Source organism: Impatiens glandulifera, chromosome 6, assembly GCF_907164915.1.
Source record: "Impatiens glandulifera chromosome 6, dImpGla2.1, whole genome shotgun sequence".
Taxonomy (NCBI): Eukaryota; Viridiplantae; Streptophyta; class Magnoliopsida; order Ericales; family Balsaminaceae; genus Impatiens; species Impatiens glandulifera.
Window position 1 is genome coordinate 16,974,797 of NC_061867.1, and position 12,673 is coordinate 16,987,469.

The 12,673-nt window shown below is 28.1% G+C and overlaps 1 protein-coding gene across 1 annotated transcript; it reads left to right on the forward strand.

Moving 5' to 3' along the window:
* The first annotated feature begins 7,279 nt into the window (after positions 1 to 7,279).
* Positions 7,280 to 11,326, forward strand: LOC124941314 (factor of DNA methylation 1-like). The gene is made up of 7 exons (XM_047481616.1): positions 7,280 to 7,443; positions 7,797 to 8,718; positions 8,842 to 9,023; positions 9,391 to 9,480; positions 9,578 to 9,865; positions 10,426 to 10,644; positions 10,772 to 11,326. The coding sequence occupies exons 2-7, from the start codon at positions 7,836 to 7,838 to the stop codon at positions 11,000 to 11,002; spliced, it is 1,893 nt and encodes a 630-aa protein (XP_047337572.1). The 5' UTR covers positions 7,280 to 7,443; positions 7,797 to 7,835; the 3' UTR covers positions 11,003 to 11,326.
* The last annotated feature ends 1,347 nt before the right edge of the window (positions 11,327 to 12,673 follow it).

Below are 12,673 nucleotides of genomic sequence, written 5' to 3' on the forward strand. Positions count from 1 at the left end.
TTTTTTCTCTCATTCTTTTTCGTTAATAGATGAATCCTTTATTTTTATATTTTTCATAAATTTTATTATTATTTTTATATGAATATTTATTATTAATTATTTTATTTTATATATAAGCATTCATCATTAATTATTTTAACTTTATATTTTTTTTATATTAACCTTAATTATTAATTATTTTCAAATTGTTTGGTCTCAATGAATGAATATAATAATGAATTATCATTTTAACAATAGAAATCCTTAAATACAAAAATAAATAAATTAATAATCAAGAATTGAATAATAATAATAGCAAGTCATTCATCAAACATTAAAAGAGTAATAATTAAATATTAGACAAAATAATGTTTTTACTACTACTATAAGTCATGAAATAAAAAATTATTAATTTCATTTTTTTTTGTACATATTAAAATAAATAAGAAAAAAAATCTTCAATTAGAAAGGGATGTGTTTGAATTATGATCTTCCAGTCATTATAGTCTTCCTTTGAGAACATTGGAATCTTAATTAGGTAAGACATGATTCAGATGTATGTAGTAACTTAAGAATAAAAGACTTATTATGATACCACTTGTTAGAATCGAAGACAAAATTAGAAGGGTGTTGAATATTGTTGTTCTATTTTTCACTTAAATGTGATTTTAATCTTATTAAGAATTAAAAATTTATTTATATTCTTGGACAACATTAATAGTTAATTTGATTATTTTAGTTGTATACCAAATTTATTTGTATTATTAATTAATATTAAGTAATGTTGTTTAGCAGTCAATACAAAATTGAAAAATAATATATTGTCTTTCTCTACCTTAGTCGGTGCTCGATAACTTGACTTATCACTTAATTGAATATATTAAGAACTTATTTAAAATAAATAAGTTTGATAACACATATTTATAATCACTTATTACTATTACTATAGAAGTGAAAACACGTTAAAAATAATAAGCTCAAATATGAAACTTATTTTTAATAAGGTAAAAAACTTAATGTCTACTCTAAAATAAAATCATCAAAACACTAATATATTTTTTAAATTTAATAAAATTACTATTATATATTATAAATTCGTATTATTATTCTATTATTTTTCTTTTTATTTTATTTATCATAATTCATTTAATTATTTTTTATAATTATTTTTTAGGAGAATATATTTTCAAACATTATCAAATATTTTAAATAAAATATAATTATATCTAAACTAATTATAAAATATAAAAAAAATAAGTGAAATGTATATATATAAAATAAAGTCGTATTAATTTTTCCCTTTGTTCTCTTTAGTAAACAAACTTTTTTTTTTTTACTTATGAAATAAATATATATTTTTTATTATCTCTTATACACGTATATTCTTTAGTCTCCTTTATTTATTCATTAATATATATATATATATATATATATTACGTTAACAAATTATAATTTAATATAAATTAGTTAATAAAATATAATATTTATTTTAATTTTTTTATTTAATATATTAAATTATATACTTCAATATATTATATTAAGTTTATTATATATTATAAAAAAAATTAGGTTTTCAATATATTATATTAAGTTTATTATCTAATAATATATATAAGGATATAATAGTCCAAATGTATTTATTCAAATATTAATTTTAGATATTATCAAATTAACTGAAATATTGAATATTAAATTTCAGATGTTCCTGTTTGTTAATTTAATTTTTTATCTCTTAATATTTAAGTTATTAAGTACTTAAAATTCAGTATATTTTTTTTTTTTTAATTTTTCTTTAATTCATCAAAATTATATCTTCACATTTTCTTAATCTCATCTACATTATATGTCAATTAATACAACACACTTTTAAACAATGTCATTCAACTAAAATCTTTTGAACCTATAAAAAAATTTAAAATGAGATTATAAAATACATAATAGTTATTTTAAAACGTTTTTAATATCCTTCAGAGAGGAGAGAAATAAGCTATAGAGGGAGAATATTTAGTAGAAAATGAGAAGAAAAAAAAAAGATAAAAATTATTTTTTATTTATTTTTGAGTGACAACATTCATGCTTTATGTATATATAATAAAATATGAAAAAACAAACCAAATGATATAGCAATTTCATAAATTTAATATATTTTTACATTAAGCATTTAAAGTAAATTAATGAAATAAAAAATATTTTATATCTATAAAATACATCATAAATATAAACTGATCATTTGAACATATTAGGATATAAGAAGATAGTTTCTGCTCATGCAAGTAAAACAAATATCATAATCTAGGAAATGGAAATAAATCAAATATATATTTTAATATATTTAACACAATATTATTTATAATAATTCAAAAAAAATGATACATTGACTTTCACAAGAATCCTTGTAACTTTGATTCAAAATAAAAGTTCATATACAATTCAAAATAAAATAATAAAGTAATGTTTTTTAAAAGGAAAATATAGTAATAAAAATACAACTTAAAATATCTTACCCAAACCTTAATTATGTCAACTCAAAGTACTTTATTCTTAACTCTATAAAATCAAAAAACACTACAAGAAAATGGTTATTTGTGAGGTATATTTCTTACTAAATTTCGGATGAATCTATAATTAGTAACATATTTTTCATTTTTTTAATAAACGCCGGTATAACGTTCGTCATAAATCTTCCGATGAATACATAATCATTTTCCGTAGGAATATACGTCGGAAACTTCTTCATAATTCTATAGAAATATCCGTTGGAAAGTTCTAGCTAATTCCGTAAGAATGTTCGTCGGAAATTTCTTCATGATAATTTCATAAAAATATTCGTCGGAAAGTAATATATTTCTTTAAAATTTTATTTTTCCTAATTATTTCCCCTATTACATATTTTTCTTAATTATCAACTATATTTAATAATAAAAATTAAAAAAATAACTAACTATATTTTAAAAGTATTAAGTACAAATTTATTAACAAAAAAAATCCAATGAAATTTAAAAAAAAATGTGTGACTCGATAGTTTCTATCAATAATTCTTTGGGAAGAATGTCAAATTTATTTATAAAGTTGGAACGAGGTGTCAAATTTATTTACAAAGTTGTAAAATTCTATTTATGTATATAAACTTGTCAAAATGTGTCAAAATTATTTAACATAACGGAATGTCTCAAACGGCGTTAAGTTTTTATCCACGTGGATATTTATTTTTTTATATTTTTTTAACCTATTTTTTACATTTCAAACAGACCTTCTTTTTCTATTTAATATATAAAATTAAATAAATAAAATTTTCCTTCTTCTACTTACCATCATCTTCATCCCCTCTCTTCACTAGCAGGCAACCCACCATCATCTTCATCCCCTCTCTTTCACAGCCCCCGCAACCAATCTATTCACATTCAAGAACTCAACAAATCGAATCTCAATCTCCAGAGGATGTCGCAAGCTGTTTTTGCTATTCCTTTTTTAACTAGTTCATTCATAGACTTTGATATTACTGTTAGGCCTGATAATACAGACTTGTTTCGTGATCTGATCATCGAATGGACTAATTTCGATCAAACAATATAATATCTGTAATAAACCTTGTTTATCTTCGATTGAACTCTGTGATTGAGGATCTAACTAAATGAGTTTAAAAACCCTAGCTCAAGCGATCTTGGAACTTGTTTTTCCTTCACGAAGAACAATCAGAAACAATGACAAACAAGTGACATATCACATTTAACTTATCAAAATCTCAATTTTATTTTTCAAAACCGTCCGCTAAAAACTTATTATTCTAATCCCTTAGTTGCAGGCAAATTATTCAAATGAAATCCAGAATTTCTAGTTTGATGTTTCGTATTGAATATATAACATATTACTTTGACATCAATTGAGAAGAACATAGAATGAAATTCGGAGAGAGAAGACAAAGTGAGTTTTAGAAATGGTGGATGAGATTTTGGAGATTAAGATTTAAATGAGAAGAATATGAATCGGGTGAATGAGAAGAGATAATGAAATTATTATTTATTTATTTATTAAATGTAAAGAAAAAGTCTGTTTGAAATGAAAAAAATAAGTTAAAACAAAATATAAAATAAATATCCACGTGGATAAGAAATTAACTCCGTTTTAAACATTCCGTTATGTCAAATAATTTTGAAACATTTTGACAAGTTTGTATACATAAATAGAATTTCACAACTTTGTAAATAAATTTGACACCTCCTTCCAACTTTATAAATAAAATTGACATTCTTCCCATAATTCTTTCACAAAAGTGAAAGTTAGTCTCTACTCACATTTTAGTACTCAACTTTCATCACTTCTCATCCATGTGCATTAGAACTCTATTCCCATTTTAGTAGTCATCTCCAACTCATTTTCAATTCATTTACTCCAAGTCTCATCACTTCTCATCAATATGCATTAGAGAGACTTGTGAACAACAAAATTATGCAAGCCTATCATATTATCCTACAAAAATAAAATAAATGTCTTATATTCTAACTAAGTAGAGAACTCAGAAATAACACTTCTCATCACTTTTCTTCTTGTATTCAAAACCGACAAAAATCATTTGCAATATCTCCCAATTACCAGGGTTAATGAACAATTATTTTGTGTTGCTTTTTTCTTGCATCATATGCAACATTCCTTATCCAGAATTAATTAAAAATATTGTGCTTATAAGGAAATGACATATCGACTTACTTAAGTCCGATGAATTTGAGTTTCAAAACATATTTTCAGAGACATTTTCCTATAAACAAATTTCAACTTGATATGTTTATATACAACACTCTAAAAAAACCAACAAATTAATGACTATAAATCAACAAGGAATCTCATCAAGACTGTTGATATCCTCAGCAGTGTCTAGTTTTCGATCGTCATGGTAAACCAGTATAAGCCAGCACGCATAGCCGGGCTTCACACGATAAAACAACATGTTAGAAAAATAACTTCCCTTAAGAAGAAAACAAACAAAACGGTCCTTTTGATATGGATTGCTTACCAAGTGGCCTGTTTTTAGTTCAACACTTATGAAATGCCAACTCCTTCCAGATTTCCATCACTGTTTATCCTAAAACTTTAGTATTTGTACAAATAAAACTCTATAAAATACTGTATGATCCCGAAACAAGATTGATATCTATATATTTGAATTTGAAGCTCGCAGTAAAACCTTCTGACTGATAATCCGAGTGAAAGGATCTGTATGGTGGAGAGCATTCCACTTATCTTCCCGTATGCTGCATCAGCTGATTTAAGTGGAAATATTTCTTCCATTTGTTCTTCAATGTTAGATTCGTAAAGCGTTCATTCTTTTTGCGATTTATGAAAGCTTAGATTCTTCTATTTGTTCTTCAATGTTGAAAGTGAATCTTTCTTTGTATTTCGTCTTTGAATCTTGTCTGGAATATTTGCGATGGAATTTTCGACGGAAACTAACGTCTCCAATTTTGTAGAAATATTTGTCAAAAATTATGACACGAATAAACATTTCCGATGGAATCAAAATCCATCAGAAATTACATCGAAACTATAACGTAGAAAAATTTCCATATATTTTGTGACATATGTTTACTTTCTATATTAGCTATTAAAATGGATTTTGCTAAATTTTCTTTATTTATTTTACGTTTTTTCCTTCTTTTATTAAGTTATTTTGACGTTTTTTAATTTCGTCTCAAATTATATGGGTTAAACAGTCAAAGAGTTCTTACATCACCTAAGTGTTGGTAATATTTCGTTAGAAATAGCTTTTTTTTAGTGAAATATTACTAATATATTGTCTCATAATTTTTATTATGTTAATCTAATTTTATTGTGTAAATATTATATTAAAGATTTAGTTTCTTTTTTTATAATATTCACTCTCATTATATCACAATATTGTATAATAAAGTTACCTAAAGTTTAATATTATTAACCAACCTAGTAATTTTTTTTTCCACCTATAATATAAATTTAATAATAAGTAATTTTAAAAATAATAACTATATTTACATACTTACTTATAAATTATAATCATATTTATATCAACAACATAAATTAAAAAAAAATCATAACAATATTTAATTTGAAACAATAGTGTGTATAACAAAATATAAAATTCAGTTACAAAATCTATTCAAATGAATTATTACTTATTTTAAAATAGAAATATTTTTAGAATTACAAAATGAATTGGAGATTTTAAAATGGATTATACAAAAATGCTGTTAATGAGAAATTCTATACTATAATACAAAAAATGATCGTACGATGAGGTTGATCTCTCTGAATGGTCCGATTGGGATGATGAATATGATATTGTCTCTGATGTTGCCATCTGTCAATCAAGCTCATCATTGTGTCCGAATTCTATTTTAATCAGTGCTCTGATCCGTATACTAGTTTTACTCATTAGACCGTTTCCGTCAAATGCTAGTCCTGTGTCCTCACTGAGCAAGGGAAATTTGATAATATGACCCTAAAAACCAAGCTATTTTGAAATATAACCTTACTAATTTAGTTTTTGTTTTTTAACTTTTTTTTATAAATTTTTTCAATTTTACCCCTCAATAACCTTTTCATTTTTTTTTATTATTTTTTTTTTTCTTTTCTTTTTTCTTTTTTTTTTTTCTTTTTTTTCTTTTTCCCCCGCTTTCCCTTTCCCCCTGACCCGTGTTGCACTCCCCCCTCCCCAGACCCTTCTTCTTCCCTTCCATTCTTCTTCTTCCCTTCCGTTGCACTCCGCCGATGTTCGCCAAGAAGCCCAACCCTTCCAGCCAGCCTCTTCGTCGATCGCCAAGCCGAACTTCCAGCCAACGGACGATTTGAGGTTAGTTTATGTTTATTATTTAGGTTTATTGTTGGCTGGAAGTTCGGCTTGGCGATCGACGAAGAGGCTGGCTGGAAGGGTTGGGCTTCTTGGCGAACGTCGGCGGAGCTTGGCGTCGGAGAAACGGAAGCTGACGGGGGAAGAAGGGGACCTGGGGAGGGAGGTGACGGAGAAGAAGAACAGAAGGAAAGAAGGCTGGATGGAAGTGCAATCGGTCGTCGGGGGAAGGAAAGGGAGAAAGGGGAAAGCGGGGGAAAAGAAAAGAAAAGAAAAGAAAAGAAAAGAAAAGAAAAGAAAAGAAAAAAAAAGAAAAAAAAAGAAAAAAAAAAGAAAAAAATAAAAAGGTTATTGAAGGGTAAAATTGGAAAAATTTATAAAAAAGGTTAAAAAACAAAAACTAAATTAGTAAGGTTAAATTTCAAAATACTCATTTTTTTAGGGTCATATTATCAAATTTCCCCTGAGCAAAAGGACAATAATTCTAGGGTTCATCTTTTATCATAGAGAGAGAATCGAGGAAATGACCGGTTGATTGATCGGAGCTTGCTCGGATTCTGATTCTTCCGTCCGATCGTCATTCCCGGCGCCGGATTTGAGTGCATTCCATTAGTCATCTCCCTTTTCAAAAGTATCTTTATCTTTCAGTAAGTAATTTCATGGTTTTTAGGCAATTCATCCCATTATGTTTAAGGAAATGTAGTTTTGTCTGTTCATGAGTTTGTTTGAATTCATTAAATTACAGCCTGAACACTGTGAATGTGATGTGATAGCTCTGTCTTATTGAACGGAGACAAATTTCCTGTTAAAAAGTTATTTGAAATCTGGTGTCTTATGACAGATATCCATTTGATTTGAGTATTACTTGATTTGTTTGATATATCTACTTATAGCAATTTTTCATGAAAAAGAAAACGTCCCATCTTGGACAATGAAGATTTTACAATGTACAGCAGTTGAGATGATCTAATTATTGTTTTGTGTATTTGGAATGGTCCAGAGTCCAGACCATCTGAATTTCTGGTACTTTTGAGGACTCATGGGGAGCAGTTCAGAAGAAGAGTCTGATTTGAGCGAATCTGAGATTGTCGAGTATAAGAAGAAACCACTGGATGAATTGAGATCAGGGAAATACAAAGTGAAACATCCACATGGATTAAGGTGTCCATATTGTGTTGGAAAAAAGAAACAAGATTATAAGTATAAGGATCTTCTTCAACATGCAACTGGTGCTGGAAAAGCTAATGCAAGAGGAAATGCAAAACAGAAGGCAAATCACCTTGCACTGGCTGAGTATTTGGAGACTGATTTAGCACATGAAGCTGAGCAGCTGCCTGTGCGAGATATTGAACCTCCAATGGAAGAAACTGAGAAATTGGAGCACAATGATCTCTACTGTTGGCCTTGGACTGGTATAATTGTCAATATTGATAATGAGTCGAAATCCGATAAGTATTGGATGGCTGAATTCTCCAAGTATAAACCCACAGATGTTCAAGTTTTATGGGATGACCAGTTTCAAACAACGCAAGCAGTAGTGAAGTTTGATAATGACTGGAGTGGTTTCAAGAATGCAGTGGAGTTTGAGAAATGGTTTGAGGCTAGGCGTCGCAGCAAGAAAGAGTGGAAGGCACGAGAAGGAATCGACAAGACTTTCTATGGATGGCTTGCTCGTGCAGATGATTTTGATTCAGTTGGGCCAATTGGGAATTATCTTCGGAAAAATGGGGAGCTGCAGACAATTTCCAATCTTGTTCAGGAAGCGTCAATGGATAAAAAGAAAATAGTGGCAAACCTGACCAATGAGATCGATATTAAAAATCAAAATCTTGATGAGTTACAGTCACAGTACAACGAGAAGACAATGTCCTTGCGTAGGATGCTTGAAGAGAAGGATATGTTGCACGTGGCATATGCCGAAGGTTCTGTATTTGTGCTTTATACTCTCTTTTAATCTTTTGACAAAATAAGGAACTTCCATCTATCTTTCTTCCACATGCTCATATTCCTGTTTTAAGTTAGTAATACGACTTTCCATTCCTCAGAAACAAAAAAGATGCAACGACTTGCACGAGAACATGTCAGAAGTATTTTAGATGAACAAGAGAAGATGAACTATGAGTTGGAAGTTAAAAGAAAGGATCTTGATGCATGGAACAGACAATTGAACAAGCGTGAAGCATTGACTGAACGTGAAAGGCAAAAACTTGACGAGGAGAAGCAAATGGTACACCTTTTTTTTTATTTCTTACCTAAATCCAATTGCATTTTTTACCTTGACATTTTTTTTTTCACTATGTTTAAGTTAGTTTCTTTTACCTCGTGTTATCGATCTGGGTATACTTGGTTGAATTAATTAAATCTTTTGGGTTGCACTAAATGAATTATCTACTTTATTTCCTTTATTCTATCTTTTATCATTTTTCTCTTCTCTTGGGGCTGCTTGTATACTGAGCTTACATTTCATGATATTCTTCATTTGTACAGCTTTAATATATAAAATGAAGCATCTAAAGATAGGCTTATGCAGTAAGAAGTTTAACTGTCGGATAGTGCTACATGGGTGATACTAACAAAATGGGATTCTTTTGCAGAGTACAACAAGAAATACTTCGCTTGAAATGGCATCTATGGAGCAAAGGAAGGCTGATGAGAATGTCTTGAGATTAGTTGAAGAGCAAAAGGTTTATAACATGAATCTATTTCTATTAGAGGGTATGAGTTTAATACAGATGTATGCGTGGCTTGTGTTTTTAAAATGGGGGATTATGAAACTTTCAGAAAGAAAAACAAGAAGCCCTGAACAAGGTCCTTCAGTTGGAAAGGCAGCTAGATGCAAAGCAGAAGCTAGAGATGGAAATTGAAGAGCTGACAGGAAAACTTCAAGTGATGAGGCATCTTGGAGATGAAGATGATGATGCAGTGCAAAATAAAATTAAAGAGATGAATGAAGAATTACAACAGAAGCAAGATGAGATGTCTAGTTTGGAAGATTTAAACCAAGCACTCATCATCAAAGAGAGACAAAGCAACGATGAACTGCAAGAAGCTCGGAAAGTACTAATTTCGGTATGAGTTTTTTCATTTAGTTATATCTGGATGTATTAGTTTACCTTATCATTATATAGGATTAACTGTTTAAAAGAGCCTCAAGATCTAATTAACACAAATCACTATCTAATAAGATTACTTCTAGTTGAATGTTGGAGCCTTCTTTCTTTTAGAAAATGAGAATTTTTTTCATTGATCCAGTTAACATTAAATCATTTGTCATAAGTTAATAAAAACCATAATAGAAAGTACCTAAATAAAAGAGAAACTCAAATCTCTAGATCAAAGGAGCTGAGGTTAACTTGAAGCTCAACTCTCTTGGTTGATGCTTCACGAATGATTTGGTTTGGCTTCCTTTTGTCCATTGTCGAGTTTGTGCATCTATTTATCCAACATGGATTTAGCTGTTTTCCATTTCTTTTTTGTCTGCGCTATTGTTCAAGCCTGCTTTAAAAACATGAGATGGAACATCTTAATCATCATCAGCAACAACTCTTGGATGCTTGTCAATATTTTTATTGTTCTTCATTTATATTTATATCAAAATATTTCACTGACCTCACTTCCTTGCATTTTAGGGCTTGACTGATATGCAATTTAGTTCTCGGGCTCATATTGGGATAAAAAGAATGGGAGATATTGAAATGAAGCCTTTTCATGCTGCATGCAAGGGAAAATATCCAGTTTCTGTCGCAGAAATGAAATCATCGGAATTGTGCACCTTGTGGCAGGAAAAGTTGAGAAAACCGGAGTGGCATCCATTCAAGGTCATTCAGACTGAAGATGGAAACCATGAGGTGTAATTTCTAACCATACTTGTATCTGTTTTGTTAGCTTGTTTCAAATTGTTTCAACTGCTTATCTTTTGTTTCTGGACCTGGCTCTGTTTCATCTTTAAGTTGATGATTGTACATGATAATGCAGCAAATCATAGATGAAAACGACGAGGAACTTAAAACTCTGAGGGAGGAGTGGGGAAATGACGTTTATGAAGCTGTGGGAACTGCCTTAAAAGAGATGAATGAGTATAACCCAAGTGGTAATTATGTGATTTCCGAGCTATGGAACTACAAAGAGAATAGGAAAGCAACACTAAAAGAAGTTATTTCACACATCCTCAAGAGTTTGAAGACACTAAAGCGAAAGAGAACATGAACAAGTAGAGGTTTGTATTGATCGATCTCCTTTGGTTATTAACTATTTGTGTTTCATAGCTAGAACAGATGCAATTGTCATTTCATTATTCAGATTATTGTTAGTTTAAGAAAGTTATCCCGTCTTTTAACGTAGTGTCGGCGAGGCATGAAAATGCGAGATTAAAGGCAAAAGGATTTTTCAGTTGCAGGTATGGAGAGATCTATGTAACTTGATATTGTTTCCATTTGAATGGTTCCCATGACTAATGAATTGTTCAAGATTTGTAAGAATTTTTAATTTGAGTTTTTATTAGACGTTTTCTATTCATTACTACTATTACATATATTGATGGATTTGGTTTATTTTTTCATAGTTAGTAGAAATGAGAATAATTTTTCTGGTATCTAATATTAAAATTATGATTGAAATATATGAAATTTTATTTGATATTTAATATTTTGTTAACTTTTTATATAGATTTATTTTAATTACAATTTTTGTGTGTATGCAAAATTTATATATTAAATAATTAATTTATCTCAATTTAATAAATTTAATAAATACAAAATTTTAAATTAAGATATTATTACTATTTAGGCCTTGTTCGAGTTGGGTTTTATAAATAACTCAAATTCAAAAAATATTATTTTATTCGTATTCTTTTTTTTTTTATTTTATCATTTAATTTATTATATAAAATACTCTTTATTTTTAATTATTAATTTTTATATATTAATACTCTTTAAACCGTCCATAATTATTTTTAAATAAACATGTTATAAATTTATCCCAAATCTAAACCAACCCTTAAAATTAAATATATTTAATTAATATATTTATAATTGAAATAATATTTTAATTTATATTTTGAATTATAAAGTTAATAATGAGTTTTTTAAATTAACGACAACTCAATATTTTGATAAAAAAAAGTTTAAAGGGCATTAATATATAATAATAAAATATAATATAATAATTTAAAATAAAAAATATTTTAATATTTTGTATAATGAATTAATTTTTTTAATTTATTATTGAAATAATCCTAATGGATCAAGGCCATAATTTATGTTTGGTTTCTAACCTAACAATAGAATGGTCTTTTTTAAGGTGAGATGGACAATTCAATTTGTATACAATTGAGAGTGAAAATTTTCTTCCAAGGAATTTCAAAATTATAACATTTTCAACCTTGCCAACTTCTATAAGCTACTGTCTTCAAAATGAAAAAGTTGAAAATAATCTTATTAAGTTGGCTGTCTCAAATTAATCACTAGAGAATTGATACATTTTAACAAACAAACAAAGTGGTATTTAAAACCAAATAAATAAATACATTTCAAAATTGGCTAATTTGCAAAGATGTAACCATGATCACTCTTTAAAATATTATGATGAATATATAATTAGAAGAAATTTTAATTTCCTAGTTACTTATTCTTCAATATTATTTGTAAAAGAACTAGTATCAATTTAATTAATAAATATATACATAAAAACTAATTAAATGTTATTAAATGATTAAACGTGGGATTGTTGGTAGTGTAATGAAATCAAACGGATAAGGACGATCACAATGTGTGGAGGAGGCTAAATCACTAATTAGGTGAATGTGTAGGCGCGGGGAATTAATGGCTCATAATTAATTAATTATTTTGTAATCATATAGATAGGTTTTCTTGAAATAAC